The sequence below is a fragment of the Phocoena phocoena genome, chromosome 15, assembly GCF_963924675.1.
Source record: "Phocoena phocoena chromosome 15, mPhoPho1.1, whole genome shotgun sequence".
Taxonomy (NCBI): Eukaryota; Metazoa; Chordata; class Mammalia; order Artiodactyla; family Phocoenidae; genus Phocoena; species Phocoena phocoena.
The window spans coordinates 25,591,680-25,612,417 of record NC_089233.1 but is presented as its reverse complement, the minus strand read 5'-3'; the positions used below and the strand labels follow the sequence as shown (position 1 = coordinate 25,612,417).

Below are 20,738 nucleotides of genomic sequence, written 5' to 3'. Positions count from 1 at the left end.
ACCATCAGGTGGTGGAAGAAGAGAGGCATCTGCCCCTAAGGGAGCTAAAATGTGTTTATTCCTGTTAAAACTATCAGGCTCATATTAAAGTCTCCAAAGGAAGGAAAGGTTTGAGAGGTGCCTCAACTACATACAATACAAAATAGGATTTATTAGTTTTCACAAGGAACAGAACTATATAATTTTAGGCAGGGATATGGCATATCAATGGAATTACTTGTCTGAAAGTCAAAAGAACTTGATTCTGGTTCCAGCTGAAGAGAACAGACTTTGGGGTCAGACAATCTGGATTTAAATCTAAGCTCATCCACTTACGGCCATATGATCTTAAAAAAGTTGCTTCACCTCTTGGGCCCTTTCATTTGTAAATTCCAAATAATAAATCCTATGAGCCTTGTTCACAAAGCAGTTATGAAAATCAAAGGAAGTGATACATATGTAACCACTATACTAGGAAAGCACTAGTCACATATAAGCAGCCTTGTTGAAAGATCAGACATGATTAAATGATTTCTAGTACCTAATTAAGAGATAATCTTTTGCTATTTTCCTTTATTTACAAACTTAGCACAAATGCATATTATTAAACAAATTTTCAATTAGAATTCTTAAAAAAAATCACACATGCTTATTCTTCTACCAAAATAGATAAAAATTCTTTTTTTTTTTTACCTGGCAATTATTCAGTTCTTGAATAACTTCTTTGTTTTCTTTACTGATGTCACACACACAAATGAATTCTGCTTCTCTGTGGCCTTTAAAAAACTTCTCACGAATTCTTTGTACAACTGCAGTAGCTGAGCGGCCAGAGGGGACTGAGCAATTTTCAATATCCCAAAAAACTCCAATGGGGGGTAAGTTTTCTAGCACCTGTCCGGCTAGCGCAACTTCTGGTGACCCTTAAGAAATGTTAACATTTTCAATTACAATGGTAAAAAAGAGGTAAGACATTCAAATAAAAATAACAGGTAGCTACCTCTTATTCTTAGGGGCAGGAAAATGAAATTATTGACTAATGTTAAATTTAAGGATACCAACCTCAATGGCTGGTCTAATAAGACAAACAACCCCAAGTTGCCATAGTATCTCTAAGTGATTATTCCCATTTTTCAGGAGAGAACAAATCTAAAGATCAAGTCACTTTAAGCCCACAATAAATCCATCACAAAGCATGAGGCGTTCTCACACTGACCAGTTATGCTCCTCTTAACACTAACACATAGGTGAATGGACGCAGCAGCTCTGAGACCTGACCTTCATGCTCCACCCACACTTGTCTACCGACTCAGTGTAGGAGAACAATGAAGAGGAGACGGACCGTGAAGTTGTTATCATCCTTTATTTTATTTTATTTTTAAAGCACATTTGTTTGTTTGTTTGTTTCTGGTTGCGTCGCAGGGCTTGCTGGATCTTAGTTCCCTACCCAGGGATCCAACCCGTGCCCACTGCAGTAGAAGCTCGGAGTCCTAACCACTTGACCGCCAGGGAATTCCCTTGTCCTTGATTTTAAATGATTTTTAACATTGCATTCATATCTGATTCAAGTTTTAAAAAAATGTTTTTTAAAGATAAAATATATCAATTACTTTTTGGGGAAATGATCTTAGGTTTTCAAATACTGTTTTTCATCAGCCATTACTAAATCTTTCTAAATACTAAGTATGTCTAGGGAGCATACAACCAACAAGTGTGATTATGAACCTAAGTTGACACCAAGTCCCTTCCAGCACTTATTTCTCCTAATATACTCCTCATTTTTCTATACACAGCTTCTGGTCTCAAATAGCATCAGCCCAACATTAATGGCAACTGACCTATTGGTCTATAAGGATAAAAAGATCTTTACCAAGAGATGGAAATGGAGACTCACACACAGTAGCTTTAGAACCACAAGGAATCTTTTTAAAGGTGATTAAATGCAGTGTTAGTATCAGGTATTGAAAACTAATATGCACATTTTACACCATACTGTCATTTACCAAATTTCGAAGCAGCTTTGCCTAGACTGGTCGCCAATAACAACGTGGTCTCCTTCCCTGTTCCTTTGGTTCCACAGCCATTACACAGAGGAATAGTAACAGGTGCAGTTTGAGTATTTGGAGGTGGTATATTTGGCCAGACTTTAGCAGCATCAATTATACTATTTCTTGCCGGCTGTTTTAAAATTTTTTTAAAAAGAGGAGGAGGTTTCAGATACATTATTTCAGAACCTAGAGTTACACATAACAACTGAAAACACATTCTAAGTGTTTCTCCTTTCCACCTGCTAATCTCTGATAAAACGTATTTTCAAATCACCTTTCCCAGAACTATCAGCTACCAATGCATAAACTCACTTCCAAAGTGACTTGAAATGATCAGGGAAGATATTCACATGATCAGACCTTTACATTCTGGGCCATGTGTCTGCTACGGTGGAGACCCTCAGACACACTTTACATAAAAGGAAGTAACGTCTTTACCTGAACACTGGGTGTGACTGAGACCAAGTTTCAAGTTCCCCAAATTATTACAAAGGGACAACATGCAGTTTTACAAGAATGGGTCCATGTATCAAGTGAGTGTTAGCTATAAGAAATCACAATTGTGCTCTAGCCTTTAAAGACTGAACAGAACACGAGGCTTTGCCAAGCTAGGTTCACATGTAAGAAGTAGATTTATTACAGGAGACTCTAAGAGCATAAACTAAATAATTACTCTGTACTTTTTTGAATGGTCCCCCCCATTTTACCCTTTGCTTTCTTTCAGGACCAGAAGGAGTTATGCTGATGGGGAGAAAGCCACATCACGAAAGAGTCTTTGACCCCACTCACAAAAAAGATTTTTTTCAAGATATATCCATTAGTATTTTAAAAAAGTCATTCCTCAAACCTTAGCTGCACCAACATAACAAATAAAAAGATACAAACCTTGTTGAGGCAGTCTTCGCAGTAAAGTGAGCCCTTTAAACAAACCGGAGGTACCACATTTAGGTGCAAAGAGTTGGTGCATAAGTGAGGCGTTAGCTCCGACTGTGAAATGTGCTCTTCCAAGTGCCCGGGAGCCCCACTTGTGAAATCAGAACAGGGGAAATAGCCAGCGGAGGAGGTGCAGCCCTGGAGAGCTGGAAACTGATGCAGCTTGTGCACATTACCATGACATGACTGGAAATGGAGCTTTCCACAACAGGGCAGGTGTTTGCAGGGAGAGAGATTACTTTCTAGACACATGCTGGGAAAGTCACTTGCAACGCTGGCCAAACTGTTCCTAGCTGAGGCACTCTGGAGTGAAGATGCAGACTGGAAAGCAAACCCTGACCCCACCTGACACGTGACTGTCCTGGTGCTTTGCGAGTCTAACAGTGCGCCTGGGGGAATCAAGCTACCAGTCCCTCCGCCACCGCCACCACCAAAACGCATTGGCGAAGTGGAGGGGTCATTAGGGCAATGGGCACAGCAGCTTACTTTGGGGACAGTTGAAAGCTGTATTTTAGGTTGCTGAAGAGAATGGATATCTGGAAGTGGGACTGCTGGAAAAAGTTTAGAGCCAGCATGAAGGGGAGATGGTACATCCTTTAATTCCACAGCAACTTTCTTGTTCTCCATGTAATCTTTCTGAGAAAAGAAAACCAGAACACAAATTAATTTTATGAGGCTAGTGACTTGGGGTTACTCACATCTGATTGCATTAAAAAATGGAAACAGTGTTCAAACCTATATACATCACTCCGTCATAACCACACAAAATCACAACCACAAAAATGGAACGGCAGCTAAAACCAGGAGCATTCTTCAGCAGGAGGTGAACATTGAAACAGACAACTAAAATTACAACTGTGTCCTTCCTGAATTTTAAGAGACTTGGGGAGAGGGTCTGTTTACATATTCAACAAGCCTGATTAACCAACCATGTCTCAGTGTCTTCCCTTTGATAACTTCCCCTTGCCTCTCAGTGTCTTCTGAAGACAAAATAGGTGGTATGAAAAACAACACAGTCATAAAAGTATTCACTAAAGACGGCTTATAAGCAAAGCGCCTTGAGGAAAATACTTAATAGTTTGTGCAGTCAGAGCTAGGTGGTTTTAGTAAGGTCCTCCAGGGGAGAAGGTATCAAGCACTACGGATGAGCTCAGCCATCTGCCCAAGTGGCCCATCCATGAATAGGTTTTAAACGTGTTGCTGATGACATTTAGCAAACCCTGGGGTATCATGACCTAAAGCCATAATGCCAACAATTATTTTGTAACCAGTGGAAAGAATTAGAGTAATTAGAAAACTATCTGGGAAAAAGATAAAAGAGAAATAGTTTGTCATATGCCTGTAACATAGACACATGAGGCTGGTATGCTTATAGAGGTTATAGCATTGCATTGGTGTCAGAGACCTGGGTTTGAAGATGATACTAAATAGTTTTATGACCTTGGGTAAGTGACTTAACCTAACCTCTTTATGCTTCAATTTTACCATCCTTCAACTGGGAACAACAGAATGGACCTACTACATTTGTTAGAAGGATAAAATTAAATAGTAAACATAAAGCACTCAGCAGAGTACCTGGCCACTGAAAGGGGATCCGACAAATCAACAACATTTATTGGCTGAGTGCAGGCACTATTAAGATGAAGGGGATGCCCTGATATAGTGATTGAGACATGCTCATCCCTTAGAGCATAGAAAGGTTCATCTGACTGCTATGATTTCAGTCCTTCTGCTATGGGAGGGTATACTAATACGGGAGAAATTTGGATTTTCAGTTACTTTTCCTAAAAGGGAGGTAATAGCAATGGTCTCACCAGCCAACAAGCAGTGTGTTCTGCCCTCTTGATAATTACAGTTCAGGCTGGAAATTAACTCACTGGCATTATGATTTATATAGATCTGGCTCTTATGGGCAGGGTTACTTGAGTTGGTCTTCCTGAACGTACTCAATTCTGGGTACCACTGACAAAATCGAGATTCTGGATCTGTAAAGGTGACAGTGCAATTCCGTGTCCTGTGACTCTGTTAGGGCTATATCTGCCACCCCAGGACCCTGCTTGAGCTGCCAGCCCTCAGTGCAAACTGTCCCTGAGGTAAAATACTTCTGAAATAACTCCAATTACTGATGCCATGCGACAAAGGTAACTATATAATGGAAAACTGGAGAAGACAGGGAATAGATTTTTTTTAAAAGTCATTATCAATACCCTTATATAAATTCATAGTAAAGTCTCATTTAAATCCCAAGTACAATAGCAAAAAAAAAAGTGATAACGATGAAGGAAATAAAATCAGAAAACGTCAAAATCACTACAAAAAGACAAAAGAAAAAGTTCTAGACATATTTAAATATTCAAGAGAAATCTTGAACAGAAAAAGACTATCAACAAATCCTATCAATCTTTCCTTGATTTTAAGACACAAAACTCAGAAGGCTACCGTAAAACAATATCTATTTTGTACTTTCCTCCGGTCTTACTCTACAATGTGGATTTTGTCTTTGGAATCTGTGACGTTAATGAGAAACAAATCTTTCCAAAATTTTAACATCAAATATTTAAAGCATCTATTGTTGCTTAGTGTGTAAGTACAGGAGTTAAAAAATTGTGCCTTCATTGAGTCAGGAATTACAATAATGTGCTACAAGGAGTAATATAAGCAGGATGCAAGAGAAAATTTAGCACAGACTCCAGGGAGAGAGACTGAACCAGACCAAATGGATCTCTCATCTATTTGCATTAAGAATTTGCTATGTCCTTAGTCTTGCACATAGTTACCGTTTGGGGACTAAGTGGCAACGTTTGCTCAGGACGAGAAAAGCAATTAGAGAATTTCCAAAGCCATGGCTTAGCATCATTATCTTGTTGAAGCCATCCAAGTGTTCTACTGCAGGAGTTCTCAGTTCCGTTTCCTTCCATCATACAGCCATACAAAGTGGTTCAACATTCTTTCATCTTTCTTTTCTTTCATTCTTCCACCCTGTTAAGAATGAGATTTAAATATTATTTATTTGCATAAGTACAAATTTTATTACTGAAATCTGAGACTACAACTATATTTATGGTGTATAGGTCATTGCAAAGAGGGCTGATGGGACCAAATCCAGGAACTCTTAATGCTGTGACCAAAGACTGAGTTTTCCATAGGATGTAACAGCCACTCAGTGGTGCTATGTTTTCCTGATGGAGATACAAGATTTAGCCACTCATATCCAGGATTAGTGATGTGGGAAAGTAAAAATAAATGTAAATGTCTTCCAAGTTAAGAAAAAAAAATTATGGTGCAATGGCTCCCAACAAGTCAGATCTTAAGGAACACAAGTAGAATAGCTATCAAAACATATTACACCTTACTAAAATTGGTAAACTTGGTTGACTATTTATGCTTGAACCCTAACTACATCAACCTGATTTTTTAAAAAGTCTATCATCTTCCATTCCTTACGTTTCATAGGTCTTCAAACAAAAATGAACTCTGGACGAGCCCTATTTCTTTTCAGCCATGCTTGAGAGAAGTAGCCACATCTTGGACACCTGCATAACCGGGAGAGAAACCTCTCCTCTTCACTTGGCTGGAGGCAAGCTCCTCCAGCCCACAGCAGATGTTTTCTATATAATATTTCTTAATTCTTCTCGACTATCCCTCACTAAACACTCTACTTGGGAGATTCAAAAAGTTAACAGAAGACAGCATATAATTTGAGTAAAAGAACAACCACATGTCCTCATTCCCAATTATGTAAGATCGTGAAATTGATTTCAGAGCAATCTATCCCACTGTGTCTTTGATATGAGTATTGAAGGTCCAAATTAAGTGACCTCTGTGGTCTTTGAATTTGATTCGGCTACAAAACAAATCGAACCAACCTCTTAGTTTACTTGTTATGAAAGTGGAATCTGCTATACCACCAAAAATCTAACAGAGAAATCTCAAGTCCCAGATGTGCTCTTATCTACTCCAGAGCAACAACACTCTACAAGTCTTAAATGATACGATAAAAGCAGATCCAATCAGTAGTAGCCATTGGACACAGAGGCGGCCTGCCAGTGGTAAGGACAAGGAAGTCTCATTTCCAAGCCCTCGCCACCATGCCCCAACCACCTCCTACTCTTACTGACAATGGCCATTTTAAGATTATTAATTTATCTTTCAGAAATTTCTGGGCATATAGAGAAGAATTTCTTTTAGCTATCTCCCTGATAAGATGCTCTTTTCAAGAGATTTCAACATCTACATAGTCCAATGAGGGGAGAGATGACTATATAAGCACTATGTCTAAGATACAGGAAAACCAATCACAAAAAGCAGGGGTAGGCAAACTACTGCCTAAAACTATAGCCAAAACAGGCCCACTAATTGTATTTAAATGGCCTGCGAACTAAGAATGTGTTTCACATTTTTTAATTCTTGGGAGAAATCAAAACAATATTTTGTGACAAAGCTACATGAAATTCAGATTTCGGTGTCTACGACTAGTTGTATTTGAAACACAGCCAAGCTTATTGAAGTCCTATGGCTATGTTTGCACTACAACTGCAGAGTTAATTATTTGCAACAGAGACTGTAGATCATATACCTACAGAGCCAAAAATATTTACTATTTGGCCCTTATGTAGAAGCTACAAAACTTTATTAAGTTTCAGTTTCTTCCTCAGTCAAGTGTGCCTAATTTCTCCCCTGCCCACCTCAAAGCATTACTATGGGGGGAAAAAATCAGATAAAAGATGCCCCCATCTGTTTGTCTTCACCGCTGTATGGCTTGTGCCAAGCACGGGGCTCCTACATAGTATATACTAAGGAAATATTTGTTGAATGAGGGAATGAATAAAGCAGCTATTTACCTACAAAAACTGGAGCTAATGTGGAGACAGAGATGGAGTTAACTGCCACAATGATAGTAAATTATGGTACTTGTTCTTCCTATTAAATACAGACCTCATATACCCTATCTTCTCTCTAGAGCCTAAGAATTTGTGATGTTCACGACATACACAACTTCAACATGCTCTCTCAAGCCCCTTCAAGGCCAATCCTGAAAGTGAGCTAAGGTGTCAAGTAAAATACAGTTTACAAAGCTTTTTTGTTTAACATTATTTATTTCCTCATTCAGCAAATATTTACTTAGTATCTACTATGTAGTAAGCCTGTGCTTGGCACAAGGCATACAATGAAGGAAACAACCAGACACTGCAATCCATTTATGTCATCTTTTTTCCCACAGTAAATCTGTGAGAAAGACAAGGGAGAAATTAGCCACATTTTTACAGAGGAGAAACAGAAGTTAAATGAAATTATGTAACTTGACCAAGATCACACAATAGAAAGGGAAAAGAACCAGGCTTGTCCACCTCTTTCTATCACACCAAGGTACCTCTGGTATCGCTCAACACGAGCAACAGAAAGTATAAACGTATTAGCTTGTTAGTGGCCTGCACCCGGAAGTTTTCCTAAATATTCCTGGGAATTACATGATGTAATTCAGGTATTCAAAGCAAGTTCTGTTTGATTTGAGTGGAAGTCTCACTTCCGCCATTATCTCTCAGTCTTTGAGCAATTCAGATAGTGGTTGAGAGCCCAGACTGTGACATCAGACTGTCCTCCTATCAATCCCCAATTCTGCCGCTTCCTATCTGTGCAGCTTTGGACAACGCGCAACCTCTCTGAACCTCAGATCCCATCTGTAAAATGGGCCTGATGGTAATAGTAGCACCTTCATAGGTTGTTGTTTGTATTAAATGAGACAAAGTAGAAAATTTAGCAGTGGCCTTCTCTCAACACCCAATCTAGTCCTCAACACCCCACATCACCGCATCCCATTCCTGGGTATTTCTGTTGTTTTTCACAGTTCTTCTTCCTAAAATTATCTTAGTTGCTTGCTTTTTTATTATCTGTCTCCCCCACGTAAATATAAACTCCATGGTAGTACATATGGATCATGTTTTCTTATTCATTATTGTATCTCCTGCACCTAGCACAGTGTCTGGCACCCACCAACAACTGGTGAATGAATGCAAAGTTCAATAAATGCCTCAGAAGCCCATTTAGGTTTCAGTTTCCCTGTATGCAAAACAGAATATTTATGCTCAGAGATGTTAGAAAGTGCAAAAGATGTAACTTGAAAGCTCTAGGTAATAACAGAAAGGTGCCAGGGAAACTCTAAAAGGTGTATCACAGTGTCGCAGTACAATTATTGGGAGTGGTTCAAGTCCTAAGACAACTCAACGCTCAGTCAAGCCAGAGGCTACACCCTAGGGAGTGCTGATAGACCGAGGAGGGTGCAAAACGCTGGGGGGCGGGAGGGTTGCAAAAACACCAGCTGTTCTCTTCCTCTCTTAAACTTCCAACAAGAAGGGTTGCTCTCCACACCTGGAGGGCCCCAAAGGGAGAAAGGAGACAAGTGTGGGCAGGGAGCCAAACTCCCCCAAAGGGCAGCAGAGGCGCTGCAATGACAGTCGTGAATTGACCCGAAAGGCAGACAACTCGAACCTGTAGCGGGGGCTTGCCCGGTGGGTCACATTCCTTCCCCTCATACCAGCCAACCTCCCCCACCCCCGCCGGCAACAGGCAAAAGGAGGGGACGCTCTCCCCCTCTCCAGCCTCGTGGCCCCAGAGCACTGGACGCGTCGGGGACTACTTCCCAGCGCTGCCAGCAAACTCACCTCAGCCGCCGGCTCCACCTCCGCTCACATTCCGGCCCCACCGCCTTCCCCCCACCCCCCCCAGGCCCTTTGTTTTGATTCCCGACTCCGCAGCTCCCGCCGCCGCCGCCAAGCGCACCCTCCACTTCCGCTTCCGCACCGCACCGCCCCTGTCGCAAAACCGACGCCCTTCTCTCCTCCCTGCCTCCGCCCCTTCCTCCGCCCCTCCCCCGCCGCCGCGTCCTCCCCGCGCGGGGCGTGCTGGGAACCCCGGGGGGGGCGGGGCCTCGCGGCCCTGCAGCCTCGTCAGGCTCAGTCCCCTCCCGATAAACCCCTAAATAGGGACCTTCCCGGGGGCCTACCCCGGCATTTTTGGCGAAAACCAACAGTTTAAGAAAGCCTTGCCGCTGGCTTATCGTTGTGGCGTGGGAAGGAACCTGAAAGCGGAGATTTAGGGTGCTTGTGAGGTGGAACCCGGGGAAAAAATCTGCGAACCGGGATTTGTCACCGTTCAGCTCTTTCGGGCTTTTGAGGGAAGGCGACTTAAAAGGGATTTTGATGAAAAACCTGATCGTTTTGGCTTTTTTTCTCTCTTACTCTTGTCACGTGATGACCCTACTTTTTTTTTTTTTTTAAATTAAATGACGCATATTTGCTACAGCATCCTTCATCTAGTGCAACCTAGCGGCGAGTGGAGAAAAAAATAACTGCCAACTGGGCTGCCCGCGAGGTCCTTCGGGCCGGCAGGGCGCCTCGAGAAGTTGTGATCCAGCTGGCAAAAAGAAAGCCTGTGCCAAGACTAGGCTGGATTTTGTCACCAACAATTAAGAGGTCCTCGTGACTTAAGTAAGAAAACGTGATTTTTTTAAGTCCTGGTCCAAAGCTCGTTGCAAATGATTACAACTTTTCCAGTGTCCACTTAGGTGAGCAAAAAGGAGACTTTATAGTTGCAAAAGCCATGTGAAGCCAGTAACAGCTTGTGTTTTTGGTGACTAGATTTGCCATGTTTGGGGTTTTTTGGTTTTGGGGGGTTTTTGTTTTGGGTTTTTTTGCTTCAGATTCTTTACTTATATTTGAAAATTTTTTTTAATTGTTTTTAAGTAGGCACAACGGACATTTCTGAAACTACCAGCTACTCACTATTTCCTGTTGCAAATTGGGAGAAAAACAAAGCATATATATTTTAAATCTAGACAGTTTACGATGCAATAGCCGAATGCTATGTAAAAGATTATTTCTGAAGTTTGCTAAGAAACAGGTTAACTTTGCATAAGGATCAGCAAGTAAAAATTGCCAAAAGAGAACTTTTTTCCCCCTGAAGTCTGTACTGTGAGGCAACTTCATGAGGCAATCCACATTAAGTGGGGGAGATTTCAGGGGAAGCTGATACATCCCTGTAGACGTCCTTGTAGACAGGTATTGTGGAGGGCAAGATCAAACACATAGCTGAAGAACCCTTTGTGCTTGTATTCCATTTCCAGAAGGCAGATGACAAGTCCACACATCATCTGCCTGCTTAGGTATTTATTACTGCTGAGTAAATCTTCATTGTGTCTGTGTGTGGTAGTATTCTCCAAGTGGGAATTAGAACAGATGAAAAGCAACCCTGTTTCTAGCGTTTTGTTTTTTTCACAGTACCAAAAAATATGCTTCTCTTTAGAGATTTTTTTCTCTCCTTTTCATTCTAGTTGAGTATCTCTGAACACAGACAGTACTAACTAAAAATATAAAAAGGAAACAAAATAATTGTGGATTTTAAAATTGCTTTTTAAAAAAGGTTGTAGCCATAAAATAAAGATCAGACACATTTTGTTTGACATTGCTTGGCATTCTTTCAAGTCCAGAGCTGTGCCTGGTGTCAGTAAGTAAATGCAGTAAATAAAAATGTTATCAATCATACTAAATGGAAGGCTAATGAAAAGTTTAGTGTTTTGAAATAATAAATTATGATGGTAGAATTTAAGCAAGAGAAACCCAACTTTCTGCTCATTAATATCTGAAAGCTACAAGGAAAACAAATTGAATAGAGAGAAAAAAGTTTTAAAGTATACCAAAATTTCCCTTTCATTTTTTAAAGGTTTTATCCAATAACAAACCCATTTACCTAAACACCTATTCCTGAAGAGGAGTTTAATGATAATCATTTCAATATCTTCTCCCTTTTATTTTTAATGGAAAAATGAAGGAAATTGAAAATCAACTGGTTTAAATGATTTAATGTCATGTAGTCAGTACTGATAGCTCATCAACTTGTGGTTCAGTTTATCTTTAAACTGGGGTGATTATTCTCTGCCCAGAAACCTCACAGAATGGTGAGGCTCTGGAAAGTGTCAAGGGCGTGCAAATGATTTATTAGCATTTGGGGCCAGGATGGAAGTTTCCTAAAAGACACTTTGATACTTAACCCCGTTGATGTAAGTGGTAGTTCCCTTTTGCATCTCTGAGCTTCTTTCAGGAAGTAGCAAGGAGTCGAAGTAGAATTACAGGTCATTCTTAACCATGGCAGGGATGCAGGAGGGATTCTATGACTGGTTGGGGGCCTCAAAGCAGCTAAGATCTCTGCCTGTAGCATTGTGCTGAAGAGCACCAGTGTAGGAGTCAAACAGACCCAGCTTTGAAGTCTGATTTGTTGTTTATTAATTGTGAAACCTTGGGCAATGCATTTAACTTCCTGCACCCTTTTCTCAGCTTTAAAACGAGGACCATAAAAGTGCTTTCCTGTGGTTCTCATCATCTGGGTCTCAGCTCCATTGTCACCTGGTAGAGTGGCTTTCCCTGACATTCTATCTGCAGGGACCCCTCCCCAGCCCCTTTCTATCATATGACCTTGCTTTAGTCATAGCACTTATTAGCATCTGACATTATTTCACTGTTTCTGTTTGCTGATTTAGTGTCCTTTTAGTACTATAAGCCCTTTGAGGACAGGTGTCTTGTCTGACATTTATTTTGATATAAGTGAGTGTTCAATAAATATTCGTTGGTGAACATCAAGAAGTTAGCATTATGCCTGACCTAGATAACCAATTGAAAAATCACGATCACTACATAGATTGTACTTAACTATGTGCTTAGGCACTGTCCTAAACGTTTTGCAAATGCCAAGTTGACTCATTTCGTCTCTGCATAACCCCATTTTATAGATGAGTAAAGTAAGTCACAGAGAGAATAACTTGCCCAAGATCACACAGCTACTAAGGGACAGAGCAAGGATTCAAAGCCAGCCTCGAAAACAAACTCCTGTAAAGGAGTTTTGCTGCCTTTGAAGAAGAAGATAATGATGTGAAAATTGTTATATTGGTTGTGGGACTTCCCTGGCAGTCCAGTGATTAAGACTTTGCCTTCCAATGCAGGGAGCGTGTGGGTTCCGGGTTGGGGTTCCATCCCTGGTGGGGGAGCTAAGATTCCCACATGCCTCCCAGCCAAAAAACCGAACATAACATAGAAGCAATATTATAACACATTCAATAAAGATGTTAAAAATGGTCCACATCAAAAGGTCTTAAAAAAAAAGAAAATTTTATATTGGTTGTAAAGTTGTGGGGAGGACCTGGGGCATTGCTTATCCTCACTGGACCTAGATCTTTGTCCTTCTATCTGCTTTGGGGAAAAGCCAAGAACAGGAAAATGCAACCGCTGTCAAGGGGAGCGAGTCATATTTTCTTGAAGTGCGTGGCCCGCAAATCCCAGCCCGTTCCCCCGGTGTCCAGGGAACACCCTTTAGCCTCCAAGGCGGGCCAGAACCCTGCCCAGCAGCGGGAGCCTCCCAGGGCCCCTCCCGCCAGCCCGCCCAGGGCCGCCGCGTGGCCATGCCGCGCCCGGGCCCTGGGAAAAAAGTTTCCAAAAGGCGCTGCTCGGCGCTGATTGGCCGAGGCAGACGCGGTCCCGTGGCGCGGCAGCCAATGGGCGGCGCCGGCCGCGGGCGCGGGCGCGGGGGCGGGCGCGGGGGCGGGGGCTGGAGGCCCGGGGCGCACCGCCCCCAGCCGCTGCCGTCGCCGTCGCGGTTCCTCACAGCCGGACCCGGGTAAGTGCGGAGCTGCGGCCCCCGGGGTGGGGAGTTCTCGGGGGCTGCCAGCGCCGTCGCCACCGCCACGGCCGCCGGGAAACTCTTCTGCCCGCCCCGGCGCCCGCCACGCTCTCGGGACCCCGGGCCGCCGCCGTGCAGGGGCCCTGGCGCGCCCCTCACTTGCGCGTCGCTTCCCAGGTGCTGGGCTCGAAAATCGCGCTTCCCTGGAGCCTGCCTTCTTAACTTTGTGCCTTCACACCCTCGTGTCCCTCGCGCCTGGTTCCTCACCCTTGCCAGCTTTCTTTCTCTTTCTGCGCTCGCCTCTCTCCGACCCCGCTGCCCTCCCCTCCGTCCTAGACTTCCTCGGTCCTTCTGCTCTCCACGTCCCGGGTCCCCGCGGCCCGGCCACTCTGCCCTCCTGTTCCCTCCCACCCCGACTCCCCTGGTCTCCCTTCTCGCTCATTTTTCTGCCCTTCAGTCCTCGCCATTGCCTTCTGCTGCCCCCCACCGCCCCTCATTCCTCGTAGCCCCCCTCCCGCCCACGTCCCCACCCACCTCCACCCTCGGTGCAGGCCTCTTTCCAAAAACCTCCCTCCTCCTTGGCACTTCCCTCCCTTTGGGAACGTGTTTGGAACGGTCTTCCTCCCTTCGCTTTCCTCAGATCTCTGTTGCAGGACGGTTCAGATTTCCCCTGACAGCACTTTGGGGAAGGATTGGATAAAGGATGAAAACGCTTATTTTACAGCTTGAATGCGGTGGCTGGGCTCACCTGCCTCTCTGAGGTCATAGGAAACCCCGCCATCACCTTGATACTGCTTTTTGGGGAAGCTACATTATCTTCTCCAGTCATCTCAAGTTCGCTGTCTCCCGAGGGCTCGACCTTCCCGGATTTCTTTGTCCAGGGTTTTACCATGTTGTGCCCCTCTCTACCTTTAGGCCCCTTTTAACTTCCTTTCTAAAGAAACGACCTTTGCAGCACACGCCGGACAGAAATTTCTCATTTTCTATGCGAGTTTTGTTTATGTATTCTAGGATAGGATGGCATTTTAGGACATGGGTAAGGTACTTTGAAGAGTAATTGGATCCCAGCGACTCCCAGAGCCCCTTGTTATCTGACCCCAGCGTTGGTATTTAACCATTTTTGAAATTTAAAAATGTAGATGATCTGTGCTCCTGAAGTGTCAGAGGCCTCTGATTGGTATATTTCATCCCATTTGGTTAATAGTTTCTTAACTTGGCTTATTCTGTTAGGATGGCATTTTTGTTTCCAGAGTGTGTTCTTTTGCTTTAGAACGTGTGAGCCCAGAGAGATTACACTCCGCTTCCTCACAAGATAATTCCCTAACACGAGCATGCCTGCATGTGGAAAGTTTGTGCCTGCAACTGGTACTATGTTTGCACCTAGTCCTGACATAGGTGCTTTGTGTCTGCCTCGCTTAGCAGTGCCCAGCACTTAGTAGGTGTTGGGAAATGTTTGAAAAGGAGCAGAGGAGGGGAATGCCTCCGTAGGAAAAGCTCCTTCCTTGGCCTCTTGGTTCAAGAAAATAAAAATTATCCTTGGACAGGATAATTTGTTTTCTTTTTGTCCAAGTTTAAGCTTCTTAAAATTTCAAAAGCAATATGTGCTTACTGCAAAAAACAATATATATCTTAGAGAAGTGTCAGGTACAGGTTCGAACCTCAGTGTCTGCCTTACCCCCATACTGGTATATCCTTACAGACTCTTCTATTTGTATACGCAGAGTGAGATACATTTGCAAACAAAAATGACACTTTCTTAACATATCATAAACTTTCTTCCATATCAGTACATTTACTACTTTTTTTTTTTTTTTGTGGTACGCGGGCCTCTCACTGTTGTGGCCTCTCCCGTTGCGGAGCACAGGCTCCGGACGCACAGGTTCAGCGGCTGTGGCTCACGGGCCTAGCCGCTCCGTGGCGTGTGGGATCTTCCCGGACCGGGGCACGAATCCGTGTCCCCTGCATCGGCAGGCGGACTCTCAACCACTGTGCCACCAGGGAAGCCCAGTATATTTACTTCTTAACTGCACCATTTTCTGATCAGTCCTCTGTCAACAGTTAAGTTCCTCCAGTTTTCCCCTCAGTCAATGATGGTGTACACCCTTGAGCATATGTCCTTGCATGCCTAGTGAGGTATTCTGGTAGCTAGATCATAACAGACTTTGAAAGCACCGAGATAGAAGTCAGACCTGCTGACTCTTGACTGATTTTGCCCCAGTAATGTCACTTCTGCAAAATGCAAAGCCTGCGTCATAACGTAGAAGCCGTGGGAGCATGTGCCAGCCTCTGGCAGTTTCTTTCTTTTTCTCCCTTTCCCTTCTGCTCTTCCATGTGTTTTGATTGGGAGGGATTGGAGTTGGGGTGGAGAAGGGCCGTTAATTCCTGATGGTTTATATGTGTGTGTTGCTCCTGACCAGCTGTGCTGGCTTTCTTCACTCAGAGGAGAGCTGAGAAAGGCTTTGTTTTTTCTAGAGTTTTGAAATCAAAGGTGTGTGTCTCAAGTGTGTTTTCAGACTTTCCTGTTAGGTTTGATCATGGAAAATAGCCGCCCCCCAAAACTTGCTGAAACACTTTTGTAAGAGTAATAGATCTAAGTTATCCAAAATAGAAAATAAGTACTTACTGGACCACTTGATCCCAGTTTTTGCATGCTGTAGCACATACATTTGAGGTACCCATCAGGTTTGTCCACAGAGCTACTGGGGCATGACGGCATGATGGTGTATTGAGAACGCAAGTTAGGAAGACATATCCCTGTGGCTCGGATGCAATAAATGCATGCAGTATCCACTTTTAAGATAGTGGGTACAAAGTTGTGTATGCTGTGACCAAGCATTAACACCTGCCTGACACAGTGCCTTTCAAAAGACTGCATGGACCAAAGATTGAAACTGACCTCCAGTCTATTGGCAACCCCAGGGAGATCTGGAATTTGAATTCAAAGACTCCCTTGCACTTGGGTCTGGTTTGCCACTGTGTTGCACCTATGCAGAAGGCCAAGGCATACGATGTTTCTGCTTTACCTTCCTAAGAAACCAGGTGATTGCCTTGCCTACCTACCCCTTACAGTTAAACAGCTTAAAGAGGGTCAAGTTGTTTGGAAGTAATGTATTAAATGCCTAACACACCACAAATAGAAGGTGATGATAAAATTTAGTAAATAATGCTGGAAAAGGGGAACCTTTGCCAGTTGTCTTACCTGCTATCTGTGGCAGGGAGTAATGCACATTAGAACTTTCTGAGACATTTTCAAATGGCCAAAAAAAAAAAAAAGTCAGGTTTTTAAGTATGCTGTTTCATAAGAAAGTGAGGTTCAGCTGTTACTTCTTTCCTCTTAGCCTCTAGCATAGTTTTTCTCTTCCCTAGGGGTGTTTTTAAAATGCAGGGGCTGTAATTAGAGTCACAGTGGAAGCGCCTCCTAAAACATCTCAATTTCATTTCTTTACTGAGGCTTAAGTTATAAGCCTCACTGGCTGTGATAAAGAGCCCTTTTCTAAAACTCATCTGTCGTAAGATTGCAGGATGAAGGTTATTAAACTCCAGTAACTGTATCCGATACTCCTTATCATGTACACCTGGGGAGGGGGTAGTTTCCAACATGGCACCCTGTCCTCCAGCCCCTTCCCGTTAATGAGATGCCACTCAGGTGCTGAGGGAGAAAGGTTTTCCCCATCCTGTTAAGTATCTTAGGGATTTACAGAAGTAAACTATAAACTAGCCTGCAGAGGGTCTCTTGCTTCTTTTCCTTAACCTCACATCCCCTTCCAGCGAGTGGCTAGCCTCTATCTTTCCCTGTGTTCGTTCCTTCCACAGGCATTTATCGAAAGCCTGTTATATGCCAGGCACTGTTCAAGGAATTGGGAATAAAAAAGTAAGATGGTGAAGGTCCCTGTGCTCAAAACTGACATACCAGCGGGGGAAGATAAAACAAAAACAAAACTCATAAAGTGATGAAATAAAACAAAGCAGGGGTTAATATGACAGTGAAGGGCTGGAGGAGGTATTTGGTGGGATGTTCAGATAAGGTCTCTCTGGGGAAGACAGTTCAGCTGTGATCTGAACAGCAGGAAGGAAATCTGCTAGCAGAGATCTGAGGGAGGAGCATTCCAGGCAGAGAAAACAGCCAGTTCAAAGACCCTGAGTGGGAGCAAGCTTGGTGTGTTCAAGGAACAGAAAGAAGGCAGTGTGGCTGCAGCGTAAGCGAGTGAGGGGTAGGGCTGTAGGAAATGTTTAGAGAAGTAGGCAGGGACTCATGACGTTGAACTTGGACGTGATCTGTTTCCAAACATCAGGAAAAGTCCGTGTACATTCATTTTTCCGAGTTCCTCACTTTCTCACCCTCCTGTACACAGAATTCCTCCCATACCGTGCATTTGAGACTGTCCTCAATGTGATCATCAATGGCCACACAGTTACAGTTGCATGGGCTCTGGTCTCTTAACGATATAGACATTGGTTTGGTGACCCCATACTAGATGAGCTCTGGGCTCATTAGAGCTTGCGGCTTGAGCAAGGATTACCAGAATTAGGTTTACCCTTACCTGTCACCACGGTAATTACTGTTATTTACACTCTAGGTGCTCTATCCTTTGTACTTTCAGCAAACAAGATCTTTCACTCCAAATGTTAATTAGGCCTCTCTTGTAGCAGAAATCCAGACCTAACTGGTCCAACCAAGAAAGGGAATTGATTATCTCTCCTAACCTTAAATCAGGAATAACTGGACCCAGGTGTCCGAATGATATTGTCAGGACCCAGTCTCTCCACTTCTTGGCCCTGCTTTCCTTTGTTTTGGCTTCATTCTCAGGCAGGCTCCTCCCTTGTGATAGCAAGATGACCACCACGAACCCTAATGGAAAGAGTTTCTTCTCCCTCCCCCTCGGGCTTTATGGAGATATAATTGACATATAACGTTGTGTAAGTTTAAGGTGTAGCATGTGATGGTTTGAGCCGTATATTTTGTGAAATAATTACTACAGTAAGGTTAGTTAACAACTCCAGAGAGTTTCTTTCTTGATAGCTCTGTGAAAGGCCTGGGCCTGGACACTCATTGGCTCAGCTTGGGTTATGTGCACCCCTGAGCCAATCATTGGCTCAGTTTGGATTAGGCTGATCCTTGTCATTGGTTCAGCTTGGGTTAGGCCCACCTCTGAGCCCGCTACCGATTATGCTGGCGGTATGAGTAGTCACATGCCTTCTCCCAGATGCAGAAGATGATGTCAAGTCCATCTGAGCCCCATGGAAGGAGTGTAGAATTGGTTTCCCCAAGGGAATGTTGGGGTGCTGTTACAGAAAGATGGAAGAAGGAATGATGGACTGGAAAAAAAAATCAAATTAACAATTTTCTACTCCATCCAGCTTCTCTGCTTTAGTCAAGCTTTCAGAGAAGCTCTGTTCCCCAGAAGGGAGTGGGTGGGGACATGGCATGTTTTCTCTGAATTAGGGAAGGGAGAGAAATTTGGAGGAAGTGGTGTGAATACAGGTCCTAACAAATGTAGAGTTATCAGTAAGTACTGTGCTCGGATGTAGGTATCATTGTTCAGTTTCTACCAGGGATAAAGAAGTTGGTGATTGTGTCCATGTCAGCACTGACATATTTAGTGGAATTATTTGTATATTTAGCCAGATACACAGCTTGTTAGTTATGTCTTGCAGATTGAGGGGTTGTGTTCATTCTGTTGTCCCCAGAGACAGAACCATGAGCTAGCTTGAGGGGAAGAAGGGACTTTGGAGAGATCTCATTTGGATTCCTAATGACCTTTTGACAAGCTCAGAGTCTTAAATAAATTGAGAAAATAAGCTGTTACATTGAGAGGCTTTATCAGCTGGGAGTCCATAGACTGATAACTGTTAATAGAAATTTGTTCCCTAACCTCTGCTCTGGATAGCTCTGAATCCTGAGTCCAGGCCCTTATCATCACTTCCCTCTGGCTACTGTCTAATGTGTCTCCTTTTCTTCTCATACCCAGTTCTCCAAAATCCCACCTACTTCCTCTTCCTCACCTCCTAGTTACTCCTCCACCCTGTTTATCCCTCCTCCCTGTGTTGAAACCATTCTTGCCCACATCACCAGTGACCGGCATTTTGCCAAGTCTTGTGGGTGGATATTTCCCAGTCCTTACCTTACCAGCTTCTCTGTTGCATCTTGGATATTGTGGAACATTCTCTTTTTTCCCCTTGAAACCGTCTACTCCCGGGACAGCTCACTCTTCTGGTTCTCATCTCTCTCACTTGTTTCTCTGTCTCTGATCACTGTTTCTCTTCCCAGCTTTCAGACACTGACACTCCTCAGAGATCCATAAATAGTTCTCAATTATCTCGTGGTTCTGTCACAAGAAAAAAGGAAGAACCAGCTACAAACTCATGATTCTTAGATTTGTATTGTTAGCCTGGACTTCACCCCGAGTTTCAGATCCAGTGTTGCATCTCGGTGTATCACAGGCATGTCCAATTAAAAATGTCCCGAGCTGGGTTCAGTATCCCCTCACCCTAAAGACTTTTCCTTCTGATTCTCTGTCTCTGGTGATGGGGATGGCGGTGGCACCTGGTTGCCTAAGTTAGAACCTGTGAGACATCCTCCCCTCTCCTCCCCTCCCCCCACAAATGTAATAAATCAGCAAGTCCTGGTAGGTTTTTTTTTAGTACATTTATTTATTTTTGGCTGCGTTGGGTCTTCTTTGCTGCACGCGGGCTTTCTCTAGTTGTGGCGAGTTTAGTTTCCTTGCGCGGGCTTCTCATTGCGGTGGCTTCTCTTGTTGTGGAGCACGGGCTCTAGGCGCGCGGGCTTCAGTAGTTGTGGCTCACGGGCTGTAGAATGCAGGCTCAGTAGTTGTGGCGCACGGGCTTATTTGCTCCGCAGCATGTGGGATCTTCCCGGACCAGGGCTTGAACCTGCATCCCCTGCATTGGCAGGCAGATTCTTAACCACTGCGCCACCAGGGAAGCCCACTGGTAGGTTTATCCATGGAATGTAATGTGTAGGTGGGCTGTATTTTGTCTGGGTTTAGTTTTAGTTTTTTGGCAATGTTTTTTGCCACATTTAATCCAACATAAAGTCTAGGAATTTTTTTTCCCCATTAAAGATCAGCTGTTTAACCAGATGTGGGTAATAATTTTAAA

At 43.5% G+C, this 20,738-nt stretch overlaps 1 protein-coding gene and 1 non-coding gene across 5 annotated transcripts in view; one reads left to right on the top strand and one right to left on the bottom strand.

The window, feature by feature from the left end:
* The window catches only part of MARF1 (meiosis regulator and mRNA stability factor 1), a 40,577-nt gene extending 30,925 nt beyond the window's left edge, over positions 1–9,652 (bottom strand). For 2 of the 4 annotated variants that reach the window (XM_065892049.1, XM_065892050.1), the window contains exons 1-4: positions 5,735–5,878; positions 2,910–3,593; positions 1,980–2,154; positions 673–899 (exon numbers count right to left, since the gene is read on the bottom strand). In XM_065892049.1, the coding sequence (XP_065748121.1) occupies positions 673–899; positions 1,980–2,154; positions 2,910–3,593; positions 5,735–5,878 (1,230 nt within the window). Of the gene's footprint in view, positions 1–672; positions 900–1,979; positions 2,155–2,909; positions 3,594–5,734; positions 5,937–9,616 lie in introns of those variants that run through there. The other 2 variants (XM_065892051.1, XM_065892052.1) reach the window with 2 other exon arrangements.
* Positions 6,027–6,153, top strand: LOC136135756 (small nucleolar RNA SNORA25). Its single transcript, XR_010656601.1, has one exon. It is a non-coding gene; the product is annotated as a small nucleolar RNA SNORA25 (small nucleolar RNA).
* Positions 9,653–20,738: the final 11,086 nt, after the last annotated feature.